This window comes from Mustela putorius, unplaced genomic scaffold (genome assembly GCF_011764305.1).
Source record: "Mustela putorius furo isolate JIRA1106 unplaced genomic scaffold, ASM1176430v1.1 tig00001149_pilon_pilon_pilon, whole genome shotgun sequence".
NCBI lineage: Eukaryota > Metazoa > Chordata > Mammalia > Carnivora > Mustelidae > Mustela > Mustela putorius.
The window spans coordinates 316,609-341,935 of NW_025421595.1; the positions used below are offsets into that span (position 1 = coordinate 316,609).

Consider the following 25,327-nt stretch of genomic DNA (forward strand, 5'->3'; position numbering starts at 1 on the left):
AAATAAGTAAATAAAATCATTAAAAAAAAAAAAAAAAAGAAGAAGAAGTAAAAGGGCTAAGGATAACTGCTTTTAGCTTTCTATGTTCCTATCTAGGAACAGAGTAAGAGGAAGAAAAGGTTTGTCCACGTAAATGAGCACTCATACTCTAAAAGACAATTTAATTTAAGCCTACCAATTTCATACTAAATTTTAAGGACAAAGCTGCATAAAAAATGGGGTAGAAAGTGAGCTGATTTTTTAAGAAGACTTTGTGTCTTTGGGTTTTTACTGGTGTAAAATCCCTTCAAGCCTAGAGAATACGCAAAGACGTATCATAAAAAGTAAGAAGAAAAACTTCATTTTAGACAGGTTGAGTGGTACCCATACCTTAGAAAAGGCTGGTTTTAACTGCATTTTTATTTCAAACATGAAGTGATGTATAAATTTGATAATGTTTAACAATAATCAGCTTCTGCTAAAATGTTGGATTAAATCCAAAATTATGCCAATTTTGGCAACTATTGTAGACTTTGTTATTTAGAAGTTAAATCATCACAAGAAGATAAGAATAATGTTACAGCTTCTACTAAACTAAGAACTATGAAATATATTCCCGGTATTGCTTTTTGAAATTACAACCCAGGTTAAGAGAAATTGTAATTTCATCTAAATGTGCTATTTAAATGATATTCTTCAGTCATCTTCAACTGTTGGCTTGATGGTTACTCCTCTTCTTATTTGACCCCAACCAATTAAACTGCAAAAAGAAAAGAAATCATGAATTTTTAATCTATTTTATCAGCATCATCATAAAATCTTGACATAACTGATTTTTACTATCTTCTAAATTCAAACCTGTTTCCATAACATGTTCCTCTCTAAAGAAAAATCTGTATTATCTCCTGAGATTAAGGAGATAATAGATTTGGCTAACATGAATGACCAAAGAAAAGGGAAGAAGTTGTTACCATAAACATGCATACCTTTCTCTAAAAAAAATATTTGTCCTCATTAAATCAGTAAATAAAAGCACTTCATTTCCCTGAAAAGAAGCATGCTACTAGATAAAACACACAGAACTAATTGAAAAAAAAAATCACCAGTCCTTTTCTCTTAGGAAAATACCTCTTTTTTTTTAAATTCATTTATTTGACAGATACATCACAAGTAGGCAGAGAGGCAGGCAGAGAGAGGAAGGGAAGCAGGAAGCCCACTGAGCAGAAAGTCCGATGCGGGGCTCGATCCCAGGACCCTGGGACCTGAGCTGAAGGCAGAGGCTTTAACCCACTGAGCCACCCAGGTGCCCCTGGGAAAATACCTCTCTCACAATACCTCAAAACATTATAGTGGGCATAAGGGAAATAAATGAAGGGAAATAAAATAAGAAAGTAGAACATATAGTCTGTAAACAGATTACTTTTTAAAAAATTTTAAAAGATTATTTGAGAGAGAGAGAGAGAGACAGCAAGAGAGGGAATACAAGTGGGGGAGTGGGAAAGGGAAAAGGAGACTCCCTGTTCACCCAAGCACCCCTACTTTTTAATTTTTTTAAAGATTTTATTTATTTGAGAGGGACATCGAACAGCAAGAGAGGGAACACAAGCAGGGGGAGTGGGAGAGAAGCTGGCTTCCTGTTGAGCAAGGAGCTTGATTCGGGGCTCGGTCAAGGGAGCAGAAGGTAGATGCTTAATAGCTGAGCTACGCAGTCGACCCTAAAGAGAGAGAGTACATAAGCAGGGGGAGGAGCAAGCAAAGGGAGAAGCAGACTTCCAGCTGATCAGGGAGCCCAATGCGGGACTTGATCCCAGGACCGTAGGATCATGATCTGAGCTGGAGGCAGATGCTTAACTGACTGAGCTAGCCAGGCACTCCCAGATTAGTTTACAAAAAGATTTATTTATTTATTTTAGAGAGAAAGAGTCAGAAAGAGCAAAATGGAGAGGTACAGAGAGAGGGTGAATCTTAAGGAGAATGTTGAATGTGGAACCCAACCTGGGGCTCCATCTCACAGCTCTACGATAATGACCTGAGCTGAAATCAAGCGTCAGATACTTAAAAAAAAAAAAAGTAGCACGGAGTGTTAAGTATTTTTAAAAAATAATCTCTATGATCAACCTCATGACCCCGAGATTAAGATCTCATGCTGAACTGAACAACTGAACTAGCTTCTAGACCAAAACCCATCTAAATATAAATAAAAACTACAATTGTAAATAATACACGGAGAAGAGGAAACTTACCAATATGGAGGAGTTGAGGTGGTCCTTGTTTATCCACAGAAACACTGAGTAAATAACTAACATAGTGTTGTGGATGTGCAGCAACCAAGCAAATGCCCAACAGCTACACTCAAAATGAAGAAAATGTGGTGCCAATTATCTTACCCAGTATAGTAGACCCAAGAAGGTAAAAAAACAGTTTCTCCCAGGATTGAAGAGGTGGAGCAGAACTTGTTTTCAAAATTCTGACCTGCTGTGGATACTCAACAGACTACTTTGTGTCCTGTCTCAGAGTGCTAAGAGAACTATGGCACAGTTGCATATTAGGTTGGAAAGCCAAGGTTTGGGAGAGAATGACTGAAGACTTCAAGGGGACTTCAAAATGCCTAGCAGGAAGAGACTATGAACAGAGGAATACAGTAAAACACCCTCAAAAAGAAAATGAATGGCATTAAGAAAAGTTAAGACATTTCAAGTGGCTGTGCATATTGAAGAATTGGGTGAAAGAACACACGTAGCTCTAGAAAAGATGCCTACTCAGAAATGGCCTCAGAATGCCATAAGCCTTCATAATGGGTTGACTACTGAAGATCTTTTCCTACAACTCAGTCTGCAAAGACTGAGAGATGTGGGTTTTTTTCAAATCCCTAATATAAAGATAAAATTTTAAAATGTTTAATAAAGACCACAAAACAAACAAAGATACAAAGAAATAAGGAAAAAGACTCTGTTGTGGTCTACTTTTTTTACTCATCTTATGAGTTTTTCGAATATTTTTCTATTTTTCAGCTCCAAAATTTGTTTAGTTTTCATTTTTTAGTTTTATTTTTCAATATTATTTATTTGAGAGAGAGAGAGAGCGCACCAGCAGCAGGAAGAGGGGAAAGCAGACTCCACACTGAGCAGCTGAGCAGGGAGCCTGATGTGGGGCTAAATCCCAGAACCTTAGGATAATGACCCGAGCAGAAGACAGACACTTAACGACTGAAACACTCAGGTGTCCCTGTTTACTTTTTAAAATAAACTCTTTTTGGTCACTTGGGTGGCTCAGTCATTAAGTATCTGTCTTCGACTCGGGTCATGACCCCAGAGTCCTGTGATCAAGCTCCACATCCACTCTCCTGTGGAGAGTCTGTTTCTCCTCTTTCTGCTCCTCCCCCTGTTGTGTTTTCTTTCTCTATCAAATAAATAAATAAAATGTTTTTCAAAATGAAGAAAATAAACATTCTGAAGAGAAAGAGAAGCTGAGTGAATTATTCTTAGGGCTATTTATTATTATTATATAATTTTGGTGCACAGAATTTAAATGACAAAAACATGAAAAAAGTTGTAATAAATGTACATTAGGTGTACAACATGTAAAAATGTAACACTTTAAGGTGTTATATGTAATACTATAACAAAAGGAAGGGCAATAAACACTTTTTAATAAATCTCAAAACACACTACAGAATATAAACAAAAGAAAATATAAGGAAATAAAAATGTGTCACTATAAAAAAATCAACTAGGGGTGCCTGGGTGGCTCAGTGGATTGGGCCTCTAGGCTGAGGTCATGATCTCAAGGTCCTGTGATCAAGCCCCGTGTCAGGCTCTCCGCTCGGTGGGAGCCTGCTTCCCTCACTCTCTGCCTGCCTCTCTGTCTACTTGTGATCTCTGTCTGTCAAATAAATAAAATCTTAAAAAAAAAAAAAAAACAAGTAAACACAAAGGAAGGTAGTAAGGAAGCAATGAGGAGCAAAAAAAAAACCTACATATGGAAAACAAATATAGTAATTCCCTGATCAGTGGGAGATACATCCCAAACTCTCTAGTGCATGCCTGAAACTAGATTGTATAGATTGCTATACATCTATACACATTTATGATATTTTAACTGATAAATGAGGCACCTTAGAAGATTAAGTACTACTAGAAAAGAATAGTTATAGCAATGTACTAAATAAAAGTTTATGGATGTCATGTCTTTCAAAATATCTCAACTTTTAAGATATGAGATAAAAATGAATAAATGAGATGAAGTGAGGTTGAATGGCACAGGCATTATGATGTAGCTTTACATTCATATTAACCTTTGGATGATTGTTAAGAAGCAGGAGCATCTGATTCTGAACTGTAGTTGACAGCGGGTATGTAAAAAATGTGAAAGTGAAACAGCAGATGAGGGGTAACAGTAATAAAATGGCAGTATTATGACTTCCTATGTGAGTAACTACTTTAAAAGCATACAGATTAAATTTCTCAATAAAAAGGCACAGATAGGGCATGTCTGGGTGGCTGAGTTCGCTTAGCAGCCAATTTTTGGTTGTGGCTCAGGTCATTATCTCAGTTGTAAGATCAAGCACCTGGTCAAGCTTGCTCAGCATGGACACTGGTTGATTCTTTCCCTCTGCCATTCCCCTATTCTGTCTCTTTCTCTCTCTCTCTAAAATAAATATATATATATATATATACATAAAAGGCTAATCTGTGTATATATATGTATATATATACACAGATTAGCCTTTTATGTATATATATATATATATATATATATATATATATATATATATATATATATATTAAAAGGCACAGATTAGCCCAATGGTTAAAAAACAGGATCAAACCACATATCTAGAGGATATGTGCTTTAAATCTAATGACATGCATAAGGTGTTTAAGTGATAGGATGCCAAATGGCATTTCATGCAAACAAACCAAAAGAAAGGAACAATGATCATCCTACTATCAGATAAAATAGCCTTTTTTTAAAAAGATTTTATTTATTTATTTGACAGAGAGAGATCACAAGTAGGCAGAGAGAGAGGAGGAAGCAGGCTCCCCGCTGAGCAGAAAGCCCGATGCGGGGCTCGATCCCAGGACCCTGAGATCATGACCTGAGCCGAAGGCAGCGGCTTAACCCACTGAGCCACCAAGGCACCCTGATAAAATAGACTTTAATGCAGAAACTGTTTTAAGAGACAAAGAAATATATATGACAACACAGTCAGTTTACCAGGAAGATGTAACAATTAAAACATATATGCACCCAATACTGAAGCTTTTATATATATGAAGGAAATGTTGACAGAATTTAAAGAAAAAAGAGGCATACAATAAGAGGAGACTTCAATAATCCACTTTCTAAGTGGATAAAACAAGGAGAAAGGAAAACCAATAAGGAAGCAGAGGACTTGAACACTATAACCCACTGGACCTCACAGGTAAATACATAGAACACAGAAGCAACAATACCTGTACATCCCTTTTGCCAATTCTTATGGGACACTTAGCAGTAGACCAAATGTTAGGCCACGAGTCTTAGTACATTTACAAAGGCTGAAATAATCAATTTCCAATGCCATTTTTTGCAGCAATGGAATTAAACTAGTAATTAATAATATAAGGAAAATTTAAAAATCTACAAATATGTGGAAATTAAACAATAAATATTTTAACTACAAATGGGGCACAGCAGACCAAGAGAAATAAAAAAAAATCTTCATTAAAAAAAAAAATAGAAAGAAAACAAAGTATCTTAAAAGAAGTGAAAATGAGAACACAAAAGTACCAAAACTTTTGGAAAGCTTTATGATAAATGGTGTATCTACGGCTCCACGTAAATTAAAAGCAGAATTATCCTATGATCCAGCAATCTACTTCAGGGCATATACGTCCCCCAAAAATTGAGTGTAGGGACACTAATACATACAGATATTTATATACCATATACCATGTTCCTAAGTTCATCAAAGCAGAACAGCCAAAAATTGAAAGCACGGATGCCTGGTTGGGTCAGGCAGTGGAGCACACCACTTTTTTTTTCCTTTAAAGATTTTATTTATTTGAGAGCAAACAGAGTGAGAGGGAACACAAGCAGGGGCAGAAGGAGAGGGAGAAGCAGTCTTCCTACTGAGCAGGGAACCCGAGGTGGGGTTCCATTCCATGACCCTGGGATCATGACCAGAGCCCAAGGCAGACACTTAACAACTGAGCCACCCAGGAGCTCCAGAGCATACCACTCTGGATGAGTTCAAGACCCACAGGGTTATGGGTTCAAGCCCCACATTAGGTATAAAGACTACTTAAAAATCTTTAAAAACCAAAACAAACAGTGAAACCAATACAAGTGTTCAGTCACGGATGAGATGCATTTCTGGAAATGTTTCAATCTACTAAGTGATGTGTTCCATGCTAAAGATCTCTGAAAATTTTGTATTATTTATACTTATTTATATAGTGTGGAAATAATGTTTATAACAGAGGAGATGTTAAAATCAAATGAGCTTAAATCACTACAAACCAGAATCAGTTACTTAAAAGGTAGTAAGACTTGACTTTTTTTTTTTTTTTGAGAGTGCACATTTGAGTGAGGGCTGGGGGGGTAGGGAAAGATGAAGAGGAAGAGAGAATAGTACACAGAATCCGATGTGGGGCTCGCTCTCATGACCCTGAGACCCTGGGTCTCAGGTTAGATGTCTAACTGACTGCACCACCCAGGCACCCCTAAAACCTAACTTTTTAAAGATTACCAGTAAGTTAGATAAATTTTCTAGATGATAAATGATCAATGAAATCATCAGAGGACAGTGGGCATCAGGGAAGAATCAATAAGGAAGATAGAAAGGTACAGAGAGTCAAAGTTGAGTCTCAAATAATGAGAAGGACACTGAAAATAAGTATAATTGTAAGGGTTTACATGGAAGAAGCAGAGAAAACATCAGACTGAAGCCAGCCTGTATAAAGGCCTTGCATATTAACGAAATGTGAAGAACTACTGGAATTTTTTGAGGATAGTATGATGAACTCTTTTGGAGAGACTATACTTGATCAGGCATTGAAGTCATTGAAAAGGGAAAATACAAGTGTGAAATAATGACAGTATGAGCTACAATGATGCTGTTCAGAATGGAAAGGATAGACTCGACATAATCTGGGAAGGAGCAAAAGAACCACCAGCAGGTGTCACAGATTTATGGACTTAGAAGCCTGGGAGCAATGGGCACATCAAGACATTTGTTTCTGAACACAAAGACATGCTTGAGTCCAGGAATAGTGCTGGTAGAGAAAGAGAAGAGGCCAGATGACTTACACCAGAAAGAAAGAAATGCTCTGGAGTCACTTCAAAAGAACCTAGGAATAAACTTGAAGAGAATCCTAATGTGGTGATGACCATCAAAATAAAAACAAACAGAAGTAACGGTTCATAACTCACTGAATAAATACCTTTGAGCCCAGGCTGTAATATATACCTAAATAAATAAACAGGAAAGAGGGGATGCCAAACGATACATGTGGAAAGTGGCACCGATACAGAAAACAAACATTATTTTGCTATTCCCAGAGACAAGATTAATCCAGGGGAGAATAATTAAAAGGGGGCACCCAGGGGCGCCTGGGTGGCTCAGTGGGTTAAGCTGCTGCCTTCAGCTCGGGTCATGATCTCAGGGTCCTGGGATCGAGTCCCATATCGGGCTCTCTGCTCAGCAGGGAGCCTGCTTCCCTCTCTCTCTCTGCCTGCCTTTCTACCTACTTGTAATCTCTCTCTGTCAAATAAATGAATAAAATCTTTTAAAAAAATAAAAAAAAATAAAAAAAAAATAAAAGGGGGCACCTGGTTGGCTCAGTTGGTAGAGTATGAGACTTTAAAAAAAAAAAATTATTTATTAAAATAAATTCAAGAGAGAGACAGAGAGCATGAGAGTGGGTGGGAGGGACACAGGCATACAGAGCAGCAGACTTCCCGCTGAGCACAGCCCATTGTGGGACTCAACCCTAGGACCTTGGGAACATGACCTGAGCTGAAGGAAGACACTTAACTGACTGAGCCACCCAGGCGCCCAGAAAAAGAAGCTTTTGATCTTCGTGTTGTGAGCTAAAGTCCCAGGCTGGATGGACATGGAGATAACTTTTTACTTTAAAAAAAAAAAAGAAAAAGAGTAACGAAAGGGTCAAGTCATGAGAAATAGGGTATTTGTAAAGTCTCAAAAGTTCTCTATATATGGCTTGTTAGTTGCAACCACGAAAAGAGAAACTTTGTAAAAGACACCTTGATGACATGAACAAAATTAACTTCACACGGTAGGTATAACCAGATGTCCTGCGTGCTTCTGAAATGTGATTCCTCTCCCCCCTTTTATTAAGATTTTATTTATTTATTTGAGACAGATCGAGACACAGAGAGTGTGTACAGGGAGAAGAAGAAGGAGATTCCCTGGTGAGCTGGAAGACTAATGTGGGGCTCAATGTGGGTCTTGATCACTAAACCACCCAGTTTCCTGATATGTGATTCTTAAGGATACAATGGTACCGTTAGAGCACTCTGGTCTTGAACATATAACCTCAATTTTAGTAAGGGAAACTGGCTTTTATTGTTTAAAGGTCAATTCATGCTAAGATAAAGAAATGCTAAGAAAGTTCTGTATAAAAACGTCAATAGGGGTATCTGGGTGGCTCAGTCCTTAAGAATCTGCCTTCAGCTCAGGTCATGATCCCAGGATCCTGGGATTGAGCCCTGCATCCGGCTCCCTGCTCAGTGGGAAGCCTGCTTTCCTTCTCCCACTCCCCCTGCTCATGTTCCTGCTATCACTCTCTCTCTTCTGTCAAATAAATAAATAAATAAAATCTTTAAAAAAACAAAAAATAAAAAAGACTATAGAAACAAAATGGAAGTGATATGTGTGGTTCTGGACTTAAGAAAGAAAAATGCAATAAAGAACAATATTGACACAAATGTCAAAACAGGAACACAGAGTGCAGATTTTAGTATTTTGTCAATGCTAAAATTCCCTAAGTGGTTACACAGACACTATTCTTATTCTTAAGAAATGCACACTGAAATAATATGAGGTAGGGGTTATGTAAGCTAGTATAGTGATTTATCTTTTTATTTATTTTAAAGATTTTTATTTATTTAAGAGAGAAGAGAGAATGAGCAGGGTGGGGAGATACAAAGGGAAAGGGAGAAGCAGTCTTCCTGCTGAGCAAGGAGCTGGACATGGTACTTAATCCCAAGATGCTGGGATCATGATCTGAGCCAAAGGCAGATGTTTAACCAACGAAGCCACCCAGGTGTCCTTAATCAGTGGTTTAAAGAAGATCAACTAAGTTAAACATGTATAAGAATACAGTCAAAACTGATTCTGAAAGATTTTATACAGATGTGTCTGAGATTAAATGAAAGCTAGTCATAGTAGCTGAAATAAAAATCTGAACTATATAGGCTTACAAATCAGGATTGGAAATAAAGAATTCCAATTATACAAATATGCCAAGAAAACTACTGAATTCAATAAAAAGCGATGAAGGGACGCCTGGGTGGCTCAGTGGGTTAAGCCACTGTCTTCGGCTCAGGTCATGATCTCAGGGTTCTGGGATCGAGCCCCAAATCGGGCTCTCTGCTCAGCGGGGAGCCTGCTTCCTCCTCTCTCTCTGCCTGTCTCTCTCTGCCTGCTTGTCATCTCTCTCTGTCAAATAAATAAATAAAATCTTAAAAAAAAAAAAAAGCGATGAAGCAACAAGTTGGTGAGGATGTGAAGAAAAAGGAACCCTTCTGCACTGCTGGTGGGAATGCAAGTTGGTACAGTCACTCGGGAAGACAGTATGGAAGTTCTTCAAAGAGTTAAACAGAGCTACCCTACAACCCAGCAATTGTACCACTAGGAATTTATCGAAAGGATATAAAAATACTAATTTGAGAGATAAAAGAACCCCAATATTTATAGCAGCATTATCAACAATAGCCAAACTATGGAAGCAGCCAAACGTTCATCCACTGATTAATAAAGATGTGGTTTACATATATTGGAATATTATTGAGCCATAAAAAGAATGAAATCTTGCCATTTATAACAATGTGGATGGAGCTAGAGAGTACTAAGAGAAAAAAGGCAGTCAGAGAAAGACAAATACTTCATTCATATTTAGAGTTTACAAATTTCATGAAATAAAATGAATAAGCAAAAGGAAAAAGAGGGGCACCTGGGTGGCTCAGCTGGTTAAGCATCTGCCTTCAGCTTAGGTCTGATCTTGGTGTCCTGGGATCGAGACTGCTTCTGCCCCTGCCTCTGTGCCCCTCTGCCCTGCTCATTCTTCCCCTCTCTCTCAAATAAATAAATAAATAAATAAATAAATAAATAAATAAATATGTTGGGAATCCCGGCTCAGCAGGGAGTCTGCCTCTCCCTTCCCACTACTCACACTCTCTCTCTATAAATCAAATCTTAAAAAAAAAAAACAGAGAGACAAAGCAAGAAAACACATCCTTAACTACAGAGAACATACTAATGGTTACCAGAAGGGTGGTGGTGGGAAAATGGGTTAAACAGATGATGGGGATTAAGGAGTATGATGGGTAATGAGTAATGTATTGCTGAATCATCATATTGTACACCTGAAATTAATATAACACTGTTAACTACACCACAATTAAAATATAAAAACAGTTTAAGATGAAAGGAAAAGTATGCATGACCATGAGTACATATACCATGAAGAATGTACCACAAGAGGGGCACCTGGGTGGCTCAGTCATTAAGCAACTGCCTTTGGCTCAGGTCACAGTCCCAGAGTCTCAGTATTGAGCCCTGCATCAGGCTCCCTACTTGGCAAGGAGCATGCTTCTCCCTCTCCCTCTCCCCTTCCCCTCGTTTGTGTTCCGTCTCTTGCTGTGTCTCTGACAAATAAATAAATAAATAAATAAAATCTTAAAAAAGAATATACCGAAAGATAGTATGCTATTTTTTTTTTTAAGTGTATTCACTTTATTTTAGTAATCTCTACACCCATTGTGGGACTCAAACACACAATCAAGAGTCACATGCTCTTCTGACTGAGTCAGCCACATATTCCTGCTGTTTTCTTGACACCAGTGACAGACAGAGGCAAAATTGAAAAACTTACCGCCAGTGTTTCTCAACTCTGCGGCTAAGGGCAATCTTTTCTCCCACTTCTGTGCACACAGGGTTAGTGAGAACTATTTTGCCCAAATCAGCCTTGACTGCACTCACTCTTCCTCCTGTTGATAGAGACCCTATGTTTACCATAAGAACTTCATTCTTAGAAAGCTTTTGCACCTAGGAAAATAAATTAAGGAAAAAACCCGTTAACATAATAAAATGTTTTCCAATACAAAGTGAGAATTTATTAAATACAACTGCAAAAAACTATAACTATAGAGGAAAAAAAATTCTGCACAAATTACACTTATAAGATCTGAAGTATATATATACTACAGGTATCAAAGCAAAAGGTTTATTTAGCACTAAAAGAACATTCAAATGATCTAACACTAAAATAAACTACTAAAAAATAATAAAATCAACCAAACTCTTAAAATCTGAAGAGGCTTGTGGCATAGAGGGTTTGCACAATTTCTTGAAAGGGCCAGCAAGACAAGAATAATATGATAGTTAAGTGGGTCTGGAGGTCTAATTCCATTAATGTAAAGTACATATTTAAATCTTTTGGATTCTATAAAATTGGGTAACACCTATTATATCACTCTTAGCTGTTTTATTTCTAGCATTTACACATATAATTATTGGAATTACTAGCCACTGTATTACTTACTGCTGCTGTCTGTGCTTACAACCTCATGTTCAAATTCAGATCAGTGTCTTTATAAGGTCTTTGTATTTCATTAAAATTCAGACAGTACATCTTTATTAAAGGAACTTCCCCCAAAATGACAAATACAAGTTTTGTTGATTGATTTATTGTTTTTTTTTTTTTTTTTTTAATTTATGTACTTGAGAGAGAGAGAGTAAGTGCATGAGTGGGGATAGGCAGATGGAGAGACTCTCAAGCATATTCTGCACTGAGTGTGGAGTCTGATTAGGACTCTATCTCACAACCTTTGTATTAGGACTTCAGCTAAAACCAAGAGTCACTCAGCAGGAAGTGTGCTTCTCTCTCTCTCTCAAATAAACACGTAAATCTAAAAAAAAAAAAAGAATACCTTTGCAGCTTTCTTGTCTCCTTCAGTGCGTACCCCTAGCAGCCGTCTAAGTAGGAAATAGGAGATTTCTAGTTCTGTGAAGATCTCTGGTAAAGCTCCAACTGCACCAAGTACTTGTCCAACCATTCTGTCAGCCCGGCACAAAGTGGGGTCAATTTTTGTTCCCACTCCTGAGATAAAATAAAATATGTCACATATTTCAATTTTGTATTTCTTAAAATGTTTATAAAGGTAAAGTTAGTCAAACCAGTATAACACGTAGCTATACAACTTAACCAAATTTTGTTACATTGATACCATATCACAGTTACAAAATTAAAATCCTGAACAATTCCCCTACAATCAACTCTTAGCTTTACCTAAAAAAGAACAGGGTTGGAAATAAGGCTTGATTAAAATTTAAAAATAAAAAAACATTTTTATTTAAATTATAAAATAAAGGGAGAACTGTTTAACAGAAAACAACCATTTAGTAAGATATTTTATCTTACTAAAAACTGAAAAATTACAAAGCTGATAATGATTGATTTGCAGAAATAAAATTGGTAATTGTTAATGCTGGTTGGCAGGTATATAGGATTGTCATTACATTATTCTTGTATTTTTGTATATTGGTATAATAAAAGGTTACATGAACATGTTCAGAATTTTCATATTCGTAAAAAAAAATCCACAATGATACACTGTGAACTTTTATTATCAATATATAATAAAGTTCTGCAAAGAAAAAGTGTTAGTAAAATGATGCAGTAAAGGCCCAAGCTTTGTCTTCCATACACAGAATGAAAAACTGACAAAAATGTCAAAACATTTTTAAAATTCTGAAATTTAGCCAAAGGCTTGCTATAATCTAAGCAGCATTTACTAAGAAAAACATCTGTATCTCAGTAAGAGCGGAAAACTGTCACATTTTAACTTATCCTACTCCCATCACTATTCAAAATATCTCCGTGACAGCACTAATAACAACTTGCATTTGTCATGAAAACTAGCAAGGCTATACAGAGAACAGGGCTGGAGTTCCTTTAAATTCTCATTCCCAAATGGCTACCATTTGATTAGTCTGAATCTCCCTGAAAGATTCCACTTCCAAGACTGGATGTCTAACGTAAAAAGTGTTTTCCTCAGGGAACTGAAGGATAATAGGTGGGGAAAACAACACATTAACAAAAAGCTTTAAAACAATAAAAAACAAAACAAAAAACAAACAAACAAAAAAAACATGTCCATGGGAACTTTGAAAATCTGGACATATATGTACAAATCCAGTGAATAACGTATAAGTTTAAGGCTGTGCACATGCTCAGGAAAGACCTGATAATGCTTTAAGCTCTTACATCTACTAGTTTTAAAATGGAAGTAAAGGATCAGACAGAGTTGTTTAACTGCCTGGCTGAGAGTTAAAAGCCTACACCGACAATTTTTTTTTTTTTTTAAGATTTCATTTATTATTTGACAGAGATCACAAGTAGGCAGAGAGCCAGGTAGAGAGAGAGGAAGGGAAGCAGGCTCCCTGCTGAATAGAGAGAGCCCCGATGTGGGGCTCGATCTCAGGACCCTGGGATCATGACCTGAGCTTTAACCCACTGAGCCACCTATGCAACCGCCCCCCTTTTCTTAAATTAATATAATGTATTATTAGCCCCAGGGGTACAGGACTGTGAATCATCAGGCTTACATAATTCACAGCACTCAGTGCACTCAAACACAGCACATACCCTCCTCAATGTCCATAACTCAGCCATCCTATCCCTCCCCCGAACCCCCAGCAACCCTTCAGTTCATTTCCTGAGATTGAGTCTCTCTCTCCCTTTTTAAGATTTTATTTATTTGTTTGACAAACAGAGATCATAAGTATGCAGAGAGGCAAGGCAGAGAGAGAGGAGGAAGCAGGCTCCCTGCTGAGCTGAGAGACCCATACAGGACTCGATCCCAGAACCCTGAGATTCATGACTTGAGCCAAAGGCAGAAGCTTTAACCCACTGAGCCACCCAGGTGCCCCGATTAAGAGTCTCTTACGGTTTGTCTCCCTCCCTGGTCCCATCTTGTTTCACTTCTCCCTCCCTACCCTCCACCTCCTCCTTAGCTTGTTTAGCTTTGTTTAGTTAGTGATATGTCATTGACACACCAGAGTTCTTTAATAAAGGCTGGGAGGACTACAGGTTCTAGTTATTAAGGAAATTTCTTCCTCTCAATTACTGGCTAAGTGCTAAACTAACTAAGTTACCCTTCAGTGAGCACACATGAAAAAAAAAACAGACATTATAGAATTAGTTCAGGAAAGTCAGTAAATACAGTGACAACTAACGTTAAGTAGTAGAAACAAACCCTTGAGAGAGGAGAGAATCTAGTCTTCAGAGAGGACATGTATCATTTAAAAAGAGAAAAGAAAGTAACAAAGAATATTAAAATAAATAAATAAATAAATAAAACAATAATGGCTTAAACACGAAGGAAACTAAAAGGCAAACTATGGAATGGGAGAAGATATTTGCAAATAATATATCTGATAAGAGGTTTGTAACCAAAATATATAAAGAACTTAACAAACTCACATCCCCCAAACCAAATAATTCAATTAAAAAATGGGCAGAAGACATGAACAGACATTCTTCCAAAGAAGACATGTAAATGGCCATAGACACATGAAAAGATGTTCCACATGACTCATCTCATTAGAGAAATGCAAATCAAAATTCCAACCTCACCCTGTCAAGATGGCTAAAATCATGGTCACCTGGGTGGCTCAGAGAGTTAGGCCACTGCCTTGGACTCAGGTCATGGTCTCAGGGTCTTGGGATCGAGCCCTACATGGAGCTCTCTGCTCAGCAGGGAGCCTGCTTCCCCCTTTCTCTGCCTGCCTCTCTATCTCCTTGTGATTTCTCTGTCAAATAAATAAAATCTTAAAAAAAAAAAAAAAAAAAAAAAAAAAGGATGGCTAAAATCAGGAGCACCTGGCTGGCTTAGTCAATCAAGCGGCTGCCTTTAGCTCAGGTCATGACCTCAGGGTCCTGGGATAGAGCCCCATGTTGGGCTCCCTGCTGAGCGGGAAGTATGCTTCTCCATCTCCCACCCCGCCCCCCTGCTTATGCTCTCTGTCTCTCGAATAAATAAATAAAATCTTTTTTAAAAAGATGGCTGAAATTAAAAATATAGGTATGGGAAGCATCAGAGAAAAGGATTACTTACATTGTTGGTGGGAATGTAAAATGGTAAAGCCACTCTGGAAACTAGTATGGAGGTTCCTCAGTAAGTTAAAAATAGAAACACCACATGATTCAGCAATTCCACTACAAGGTATTTATCCCAAGAATATGAAAACACTAATTCAAACAGACATGCACCCACTTGTTTACTGCACCATTATGTAAAATAAGCAAAATATAAAGCAGCCCATGTCCATCTATAAAATGAATAAAAAAGATGTGTATATACAAAATGGAATAGCAGCCATAAAAAAGAATGAAATCTTGTCATTTGCAACAGCATGTATGGATCTACAGGTTCTGCTAGGTGAAATAAGTTAGAGAAGACAAACAGCATTTGCCTTCACTCATATGTGGAATAAAAGAAATAAAACAAATGAACAAGAAAAAGAGAAGAAAAAAGAAAGGGATTCTTAATTCTAGAGAATAAACTAATAGTTACCAGAGAGGAGGTAGGTGGGTATTAATTAAGCTGAAGGGGAACAAGAGAACACTTACCATGATGAATTACTGAGTAATGTATAAGACTATAATGTATACCTGAAGCTAAGATAACACTGTATGTTAAGTATACCCGAGTTAAAAATAATTAATTTTTAAAAAATAAAGAATAAATAAAAGGAAAAAAAAATCCCAGATTTTGGGGCACCTGGGTGGCTCAGTTGTTAAGTGTCCACCTTCGGCTCAGGTCATGATCCCAGGGTCCTGGGATCAAGTTCTGCCTCAGGCTCTCTACTCAGTGGAGAGTTTGCTTCTCCCCCTCCAACTCCCCCTGTTTGCACTCCCTCTCTTGCTGTCTCTCTCTGTCAAATTAAATAAAATCATTAAAATAAATATATAAAAAATAAAATCACTAACTAACCTACCTATATACTTGCATAGCCTGCTTTTCCACATTGAGTTAAAATATCTAATCAGAGACATATACTTTCAGATAATGCACTTGATATAGTATTATGATTAACCACTAATAACAGCTTATAGATGAAATGAAAATTTTTACCAATAAGACCCCCTGGAGCAGCATACTGAAGATCATTGTGTTCTGCAAAAAGTGACACTATTTTGGAAAAGATTGGTTTACACATGAGTTTTCCTTCACTATCTTTGGAAACAATACCAGGTCTCACTTCTATCTCCTGGCCCACCTAAAAGAGAGTAATTAAAAATTTTGAGACAACACAATTACCTTTATGTGTGAACAGTCCTGATAGACTGCTAAATTGAAAAGGCATGAATTCCAACAATAATTTCAGTATTACTCTAGGACAAAAAGCTTAAAAATGCAGAAGTTAGAAAGCTAATAATTAACCACTTACATATAAGAAAGCTATGATTCACACCAGACATATTTAAAGTACAAAGTAGTAAAAATACATATTTCTAACATTTTTAGATTTTGTTTAACCATATATTTTTTCCATTTAAGAAACAAAAATTTACAATTTAGTTTACCTTTAATACTCCTTTTAAAATGCTGCCACCAGCCACACCACCTTTAAGGTCATCAACCTCACAGCCAGGTTTGTTGACATCAAAAGACCTAATAACTGTGAAGATGATAAGGAATAAAAGAAACCATAAGGCTAATCCTGTTATTTTAATTAGAAAAAATACTTATTCAAATTAGTATTTTGTACAGCAGTAGCCACTTGAAATCTGTATCTCAGAGCTGACTTGGTAGAAAAAAATTATAGGAAAATATTATTATTCCAATCAGACTGCAGTTTTATATATAATGGAGAATGAAATTAACCTGATCAGTAAGTGACATATTTATGCTTTCCCATGAAGTACAACATAACTATTATAAAGGAACATAACACTGTATCTGTATGATTATGTGAAAGGATGACTTTTATAGGCTAACTTATGGATGGCCCTCACCTTAATAATTCATACACTGAAGTCATAACTCCAGGAACTCATTTGAAGGAAGGGCAAAACAACCATATGAAAAGGTAGAGTCAATAAACGCCAGCAGGTTAAGTTCTTACCAATAAGTCGGGGTTCTGAAGTAAAGTCTCTTAGAGGTACTGGAATTTTCTTTACAATATACTCACAAACGACTTCAATATTGTATTTCAGCTGAGCAGAAATTGGAATAATAGGAGCTCCTTCTGCTACTGTACCTATTTGATAAAACAAAATACCGAAATTTGACAGTTTTCTAGAAACTGTTGTGTAGGCATCAAACACCACTATATAAATGTCAGTAACAAGAATTGATCATTCTGTTTAAACTGATCTTAGTTTAAAAGTGAAAAGTGATCGTGACCATTGTTTAGAAACATCCACAATATTTCCCCCCCTAAAATTCAGTATTATGCCCTGTAAGTAAAAATTATGAAATTAAATTAGAATCTGAAAAGGATAAAATTACCTGCATAATTTGGATACTATAGACAGAGTTTCTTTCTTTCTTTTTTTTTTTTTTTAAAGATTTTATTTATTTATCAGAGAGAGAGGGAGAGAATGAGCACAGGCAGACAGAATGGCAGGAAGAGGCAGAGGGAGAAGCAGGCTTCCCGCTGAGCTAGGAGCCCGATGTGGGACTCGATCCCAGGACGCTGGGATCATGACCTGAGCCGAAGGCAGCTGCTTAACCAACTAAGCCACCCAGGCGTCCCTAGACAGAGCTTCTTAACAAGTAAAAAAGACAAGGAACCAAATACCAAAAAGATAAATCATGTCTTGCTCCAAATAAAAACTAAGTTTTAGTGAAAGGGCCACTATGAAGATTAAAAAAATCACTACTGGGTCTAATTCTAGAAACAGATACTCAATGAGAAGAAACAAAGTCAGAATAATTAGAACATAAACCAAGAAATAAAAAAGATAGTTTCACTCATTTTACTATCATTAGGGGTTTTATTTTATTTTATTAAGATTTTACTTATTTATTTGACAGACAGAGATCGCAAGTTGGCAGAGAGGCAGGCAGAGAGAGGAGGAAGCAGGCTCCCTGCTGAGCAGAGGCCAATGTGGAACCCGATCCCAGGACCCTGGGATCATGACCCGAGCCGAAGGCAGAGGCTTTAACTCACTAAGCCACCCAGGCACCCCAAGTTTTTATTTTTTTATTAGTAGTTTTAAAAAATTTATTTATTCAGTAGGAGGAGAGAGAGAGCACAAGGAGGGGAAGCAGCAGAGGGAGAAGGTGATTCCCCCATGAGCAAGGAGTCCGATGAGGGGCTCGTTCCAGGACCCCAAGATCACGATCTGGGCCAAAGGCAGATGCTTAACTGACTGACCCACCCAGGTTCCCCGGAAAAAGATTTTTTAGAACATATGATTGGTGGTGATATTGGCAGTAGCATATGTGCTAAAATTTTATTGATATAGGGCAGATTAGCATGGCCCCATATGCAAAGATGAAACCCAAATTCATGAAGTGCTTAATATTTTTATTATTGTAATAAAATGTTATTATATTGCTAAAAATTTTTCTAAAAGATTTATCTGAGAGAGAGAATGAGTGAAAGAGAGCATAAGCAAGCATAGAGAGAGAGAGAGAGGCAGATTCCCCACTGAGGAGGGAGCCCAATGTGGGACTCGATCCAAGGACTCTGGGATCATGATGTGCTTAAATGACTCAGTCACCCAAGGTGCTCCCCCCGCAATTTTTTTAAGTATTTACTTCTCAAAACACCCCCTCTCCCAAGCCAACTGGTAACATTTATAGACTAGAACTTCTTTTCTGGCTGACATGCACTTTAATCAAATTCAGAAAAATTTCACTGCTTCTATCAGATGGCTAAAAGGAATAAAAGTATTAAGTAATGGGCGATAAAGAGGCTTTTAACTCATCAAGTCACTTCGTTTTTGATAATTACATGAAGATTTCTGAGTTAAATGGCTCTCAAAGTAACTCATATGTTTATTTAACATCATAGCATCTTACCTTGCACAAAGGCAAGTATCTGTTCATACTGTTCTTTAGCTTGACTCTCTTTTACCAAATCAATTTTATTTTGCAGAATCAAAATATGTTTCAGTTTCATTATTTCTATGGCAGCCAGATGTTCAGAAGTCTGAGGTTGAGGACAAGATTCATTACCAGCTAAATTGATGATAAAGAATAAAAAACAAAATGAGTCATAAGAATTAGTTGGCATCCAATAAACTTCTGGATGTCTCATTCAAACCAAATTCCTTATACCATTGCCAAGTATCTCTGTGAGGCCCTGTTTACTCTGTTTATTTTTTATTATTTTTTTTAAAGATTTTATTTATTTGGCAGAGAGAGATACAGAAAAAGAGGGAACACAAGCAGGGGACTGGGAGAGGGAGCACCAGGCTTCTAGCTAGGCAGGGAGCCTGATATGGGGCTCCATCCCACCACCCTGGGACCTTGATCTGAGCCAAAGGCAAAGACCCAATGACTGAATCACTCAGGTGACGCTGTGAGACACTGTTTAAACTTCACAACTGATTTCCGTGGGTTCTCTCCACCTTTTAAACCCTTATCCTAAGCACAGTCCTTGGAATTTAACAAAGTCGGCTTCTTTCAAAGTCTTCATGGCTTTTACTCAGACATAACATATATCCCTCTGGTTCTATCCAGTTGGGATATTCTGACCCAATCTGGAGCAGTTAAGAAGGAAAGTAGCTTAACGCAGTCTACAAATTATAATTATCCAAGCCTACAGAAGACAACCACAAAGATGGCTCCCAGTAATCCCTATGATCTCATAGTCACACCCTTGTAAAATTCTTCCCTTTAAATACTGGAAAGCCATCCAGTAACAGAGAAAATTTCAGAAGTGATGCAATATCACTTCTTGAGTTAGATCACAAGGACTCTGGCTTCCCACTTGGGGAAAAAAACAGGTGAAATGTCATGAGGACAACTATTATGGAAAGGTCCACTTGAGGAGAAAGTGAGGTCTGAGTGAACTTAATGGCACCTCCGTAGAAATTTCCGACACCAAAACGCAGGCGATTTCCCTTAGTTTGTAATATTTTGTGATTTATGTTATAAAAAGTGCTGAGAAAATAACCTCTGCTTCCAGAGGACAATGGAAATTTCATGGTTGAAACCCTTTTGGACTATGACCTACATGTCTCTCCTTTTGGCTCACCTTAATATGCATCCCTTTCCTATAATAAATTTCAGGTGTTTAGTGTACAGCTTTCAATGAGATAGGAGTCTAATAAACTATCAATGATGATTCAGGAACTTCCCGACTTTCATTTGGTGTCAGAACTAAAGGCAATCTTGGACGGAAACACCTCTTTAACTTTGTATTTGGCCTGAAACTCCATGTAGCCTCTAGTCACAAAACCTCTTGACAGTACACCCAGGGAAGAAAGCAAAACCTTACTTTGAAAACCTCTATGCAGGCCCCATGTCAGCATTTCATGTAAGAGTTATATCTAAAAAACCACTATTCAATAACACTACAGACAATCCAGAAACATTAAAAAATTACCTCTTCCAACCTAGCATATTTTTATATGAAAAACTCTAAACAATAGCAAGAAAGCACTGTTCACTTAGAAATGAGTTTTTGGGGGTGAGGGGCATACTACTATAAGAATTGTCACTAGATATTAGCCCCGGGTTCATCTTGCTTGGTATTTTTTCATATTGGCACACATGGATGTTAATTTGGGTGACCTGCTAGTTCTCATTTATGGCCACTAAAGGCACTAGTACCCTTTAAATATTCCAAATGGGATTGGTTTCAAAGGGATTTGTCAAACCAATTTTGATATTATTTACCTATCAGCAGAAGAGCTGCATCCATTACTGCTGCACCATTCAGCATAGTAGCCATCAAAATATCATGGCCCGGACAGTCAACAAAGGAAACATGTCTAACAATTAAGAAACAATCAGATTTAGAATTAATATTTGAACATTCAAGTCACTGCCTTCCAACAGTTAAATCACTTCGAAAATAATTATTCTTGCTGCAAAGTGACTTCAAAACCTGATGGTTCCAGAATTTTGAAATGAGATTGCCAGCGGAAATTAAAATGATGAAATGTCATTACAAAGCAGGTGAAACTAGTTACAGATAGAACTTACCCCAAAACAAGGCTCAAATAACCTTAGGAAAACACCCAAAGATAAATATGAAAGTGAGGAAAATGCAGACTTTATATATATAATGTATACTAGAACTATGATACAAAAGCCAAACTTAATGACATATAAGTGAAGTGTTTATTTGCCTTCCATATATGCTCTTCATGTCCTTCTCATTTTCTAGATGCATCATTTGTTTTTTGTTTTATTTTATTTTTTTTTAAATTAACATATAATGTATTATTTGCCTCAGGGGTACAGGTCTGTGACTCATCAGGCTCACACATTTCACAGCACTCATATAGCACATACCCTCCCCAATGTCCACCACCCAGCCACCCCATTCCTCTCTCCCTGCCCTCCAGCAACCCTCGGTTTCCTGAGATTAAGAGTCTCTTATGGTTTGTCTCCCTCCCAATCACATCTTGTTTCATTTTTTCCTTCCCTACCCGTCATGCCTCTCAAATGATCTCTCTGATATGAGGAATTTGAGAGGCATCATTTGTTTTTAACTGTTGAGTTTCTGAAAATTCTTTATGCCCTCTAGTCTCTTATTAGACATATGATTTGCAAAGAGTTGATCCTTAAGAAATGCAGGATTGGTGTGCCAATTCTCCCGCATAGCTGAAAATCTGTGTACAAATTCAGACTCTCCCAAAATTTAATAGCCTACTGTTGACTATAAGCTTTACCAGTAACATGAACAACCAATTAACACAGAGTTTGTACACATTTTATATTCTGTATTTCTACTGTGTTATTAGGAAAATTAAAAGGAAAACACAGTATTGTACTTATTGGAAAAAGTGTGCAAACAGACTCTGGCAATTTATATTCATCTTGTTCAAGAACTAATCTATTATCTATAAGTCATTAGCTTTTCCTTTGATCCTCCTAATAGATCATTTGCAGAGCAATTATTTATAAGTTCAATGAACTGTAATATTCCAACCTTACTTTTTTATGAATTACACATTAGCATAATATCTAAAAACACCCCTAGTCCTAGGTCTTAAACAATTTTGACTATGTTTCCTTTTAAGAATTTATCTGATCCATTTAAGACTCAAGTGTACGTACATTTTGAGCATGTACTGAAAATGTGAATATACACAAATGTTGAATATAAAGTGTACATTTTTTTTTCTTTTAAGATTTTATTTATTTATTTGACAGAGAGAAATCACAAGTAGATGGAGAGGCAGGCAGAGAGAGAGGGAAGCAGGCTCCCTGCTGAGCAGAGAGCCCGATGCGGGACTTGATCCCAGGACCCTGAGATCATGACCTGAGCCGAAGGCAGTGGCTTAACCCACTGAGCCACCCAGGCGCCCCTAAAGTGTACATTTTTGTGGTTTATTTTTTTTTTAAAGTAACCTCTATGCCCAGTGTGGGGATCAAACTTATGACCATGAAATCACGAGTTAAATACTCCACTAAATGAGTCAGCCAGGCACCCTGAAGGGTACAGCTTGAATCAAAGGTGTCTGGTTTAAGACTAGACTCATTTTTTGTTTTGTTTCTGACTACAGACATTGAACTGCTGTAGGACTATTTATTGAAAAGTCTATATTCCCCTTAATCTTTCTTTGTAAAAAAAAAAATCACTTAGACATATTTGCATGAATCTATTTCTAGGATCTCTAACTGTATTCCACTTATTTAGCCCTCCCTTCACCAGCAATAGATAAATTTGAGCAAAAAATAGCATCTTCACTCTGTTGAGCATTTTAATCTATGACATGGCATATTCATTTACACTTTATTTCTTTCAAAGCTATGCAATTTTCACTTAAGTGCCCTTGGTGTTTTACAATTAATCTCACATTTGAGTATTTAATTTTTCTAAGGGACTTAGAGTATTTTAAGTTTCACATATGCATTCATGCATATGCAGAAATAAAAAAAAATTTTTTTAAAGATTTTATTTATTTGACAGAGAGAGAGAGAGAGATCACAAGTAGGCAGAGAAGCAGGCAGAGAGCGGGAGAAGCAGGCTCCCTGATGAGCAGAGACCTAATGTGGGGCTCAATCCCAGGACGCAGAGATCATGACCTGAGCCGAAGGCAGAGGCTTTAAGCCAGTGAGCCACCCAGGTGCCCCCAGAAATAAAATTTTTGTTAAGTTAATCTTATATCCTGCTACCTTGGTTAAGTTTTTTTCAGATACCCTCGGAACTTCTGTGCAGGTAAATGGTGTCAAATGCCAATGAGGAAAGTTTTTTTCTTTCCAATGTCTATGTCTTTTATTACATTTTCTTGCCTTACATAACAACTTCTAGTACCACGTATAATAAAAATGGTGAGAGATGGTATCTTTGCATTCACTATTACTGAACTTAAGGTGAAACATTAAGTCTTATCCCATTTTCACATAAGGTTTGTTGTAGCAGTTCTTTATCAAGATGAAGAAATTTGCATTCCTAGTTATCAAGTTGAATTTTTTCCTCATCAATTTATATGAACATAGAATTTTTCTTCTTAGTCTCCTGATAAGGAGAATATCACTGAATACTTTGCAAATACTATATTGGCCTGGCTATCCCCTAAAATGAACACCTATTTTCTCATGCTACTTAAGTCTTTTACATATTTCTCAATTTTATGTGCTAAATGTAAGTAACCTTTGTGCCTATATACATTTAGAATACTAGACTTGCAGTTTTTTTTTTTCTCTTTTTGTACTCTCTTTGATTTGGCATTAGGGTGGTACTACATTTACAAAGAGTTGCTTGTCCTGCTCTGTCCTCTTCTAGTGTAGAGAATTCACTTTACTTCTTATTTAATGTACAGAAGAATTCTGCACCAAAACCACATACAACTAAAAACTTCTTTTTTTAAAATTTTCTTTCAAGGTTTTATTTGTCAGAGGGAGAGAGCATGAGCAGGGGGTACAGCAGGCAGAAGGAGAAGCAGGCTCGCCAGTAAGCAAGAAGCCCAATGTGGGACTGGATCCAGGACCATAAGATCATGACTTGAGCTGAAGGCAGATGGTTAATCAACTGAGCCACCCAGATGTCCCCTTTCTCAAGTTTTTCAAATATAAGTTCAACTTACTTATTATCTATGAGACATTCAATCTAAGTAATTCATGCCAGGTGACTTACAACAGTCTGCAATGCTTAAGACATCCATGATCTTATTTATGTAAAGGTGCATATAGTAGTCTCTATTTTGATATTGCCAGGGTCTTGTCTTATACATACAGGATCATTCTTGAAATCAGTAACTTGTGCCTTTAGTCTTCTTTTCTCAGTCTTGCTAAAGCTTTTTAAATTTCTAGATCTGTTTGAAAAATCACTTTTTATTTCATTGATTCTCTCCACCGTATTTCTGGTTTTATTTGTTTCTTCTCTGCCTGCTTTGAATTAATTTTGCTCTCCTTGTTCTTGTATCTTAAGCTGTGAGGTTAATTATAAATTTGAAATTTCACTCTGTTGTAATGTAAGCTTTTGGTGCTATCCATCTCTCTTCCAAAGCATTGCTTAGGAAATACCACAAATTTTGTTATCTTTCATTGTCATTTAGTTCAACCATAGCCAGGGAAATGCAAGTTCACTATAACCTATTAGAACAGCTAAAATAAGAAATAGCCTTAGGCATCAAAATAATGAAATCTTGCTTTTGCAATGATGTAGATAGAGGAAGAGACTATTAGGCTAAGCTAGATAAGTCAATCAGAGAAAGACAAATATATGATTTCACTCACGTGGAACTTAAGAAGCAAAACAGAATGGGGGCGCCTGGGTAGCTCTCTGCTCAGTGGCAAGCCTGCTTCCTCCTCTCTCCCTCTTTGCCTGCCTCTCTGCCTATTTGTGATCTTTGTCAAGTAAAATCTTAAGAAAAAAAAGAAAAAGAAAGAAAGAAACAAAAGAGAATGTATAAGAGAAGGAAAAGTAAAGTAAGATAAAAACAGAGAAGGAGGGGCACCTGGGTGGTTCAGTCATTAA

At 37.0% G+C, this 25,327-nt stretch overlaps 1 protein-coding gene and 1 non-coding gene across 3 annotated transcripts in view; one reads left to right on the forward strand and one right to left on the reverse strand.

Annotated features, from left to right (window-relative positions):
* Positions 1-352: 352 nt before the first annotated feature.
* The window catches only part of LOC123394022 (eukaryotic translation initiation factor 2 subunit 3, X-linked-like), a 42,859-nt gene continuing 17,884 nt past the window's right edge, over positions 353-25,327 (reverse strand). For both annotated transcript variants that reach the window (XM_045087458.1, XM_045087459.1), the window contains 8 exons: positions 21,073-21,167; positions 19,249-19,407; positions 17,342-17,476; positions 16,800-16,894; positions 16,348-16,492; positions 12,139-12,308; positions 11,082-11,254; positions 353-739 (listed from right to left, as the gene is read on the reverse strand). In XM_045087458.1, the coding sequence (XP_044943393.1) occupies positions 676-739; positions 11,082-11,254; positions 12,139-12,308; positions 16,348-16,492; positions 16,800-16,894; positions 17,342-17,476; positions 19,249-19,407; positions 21,073-21,167 (1,036 nt within the window). In that variant the 3' untranslated portion in view covers positions 353-675. The remainder of the gene's footprint in view (positions 740-11,081; positions 11,255-12,138; positions 12,309-16,347; positions 16,493-16,799; positions 16,895-17,341; positions 17,477-19,248; positions 19,408-21,072; positions 21,168-25,327) is intronic.
* LOC123394031 lies at positions 18,649-18,753 on the forward strand. Its single transcript, XR_006608815.1, has one exon. It is a non-coding gene; the product is annotated as a U6 spliceosomal RNA (small nuclear RNA).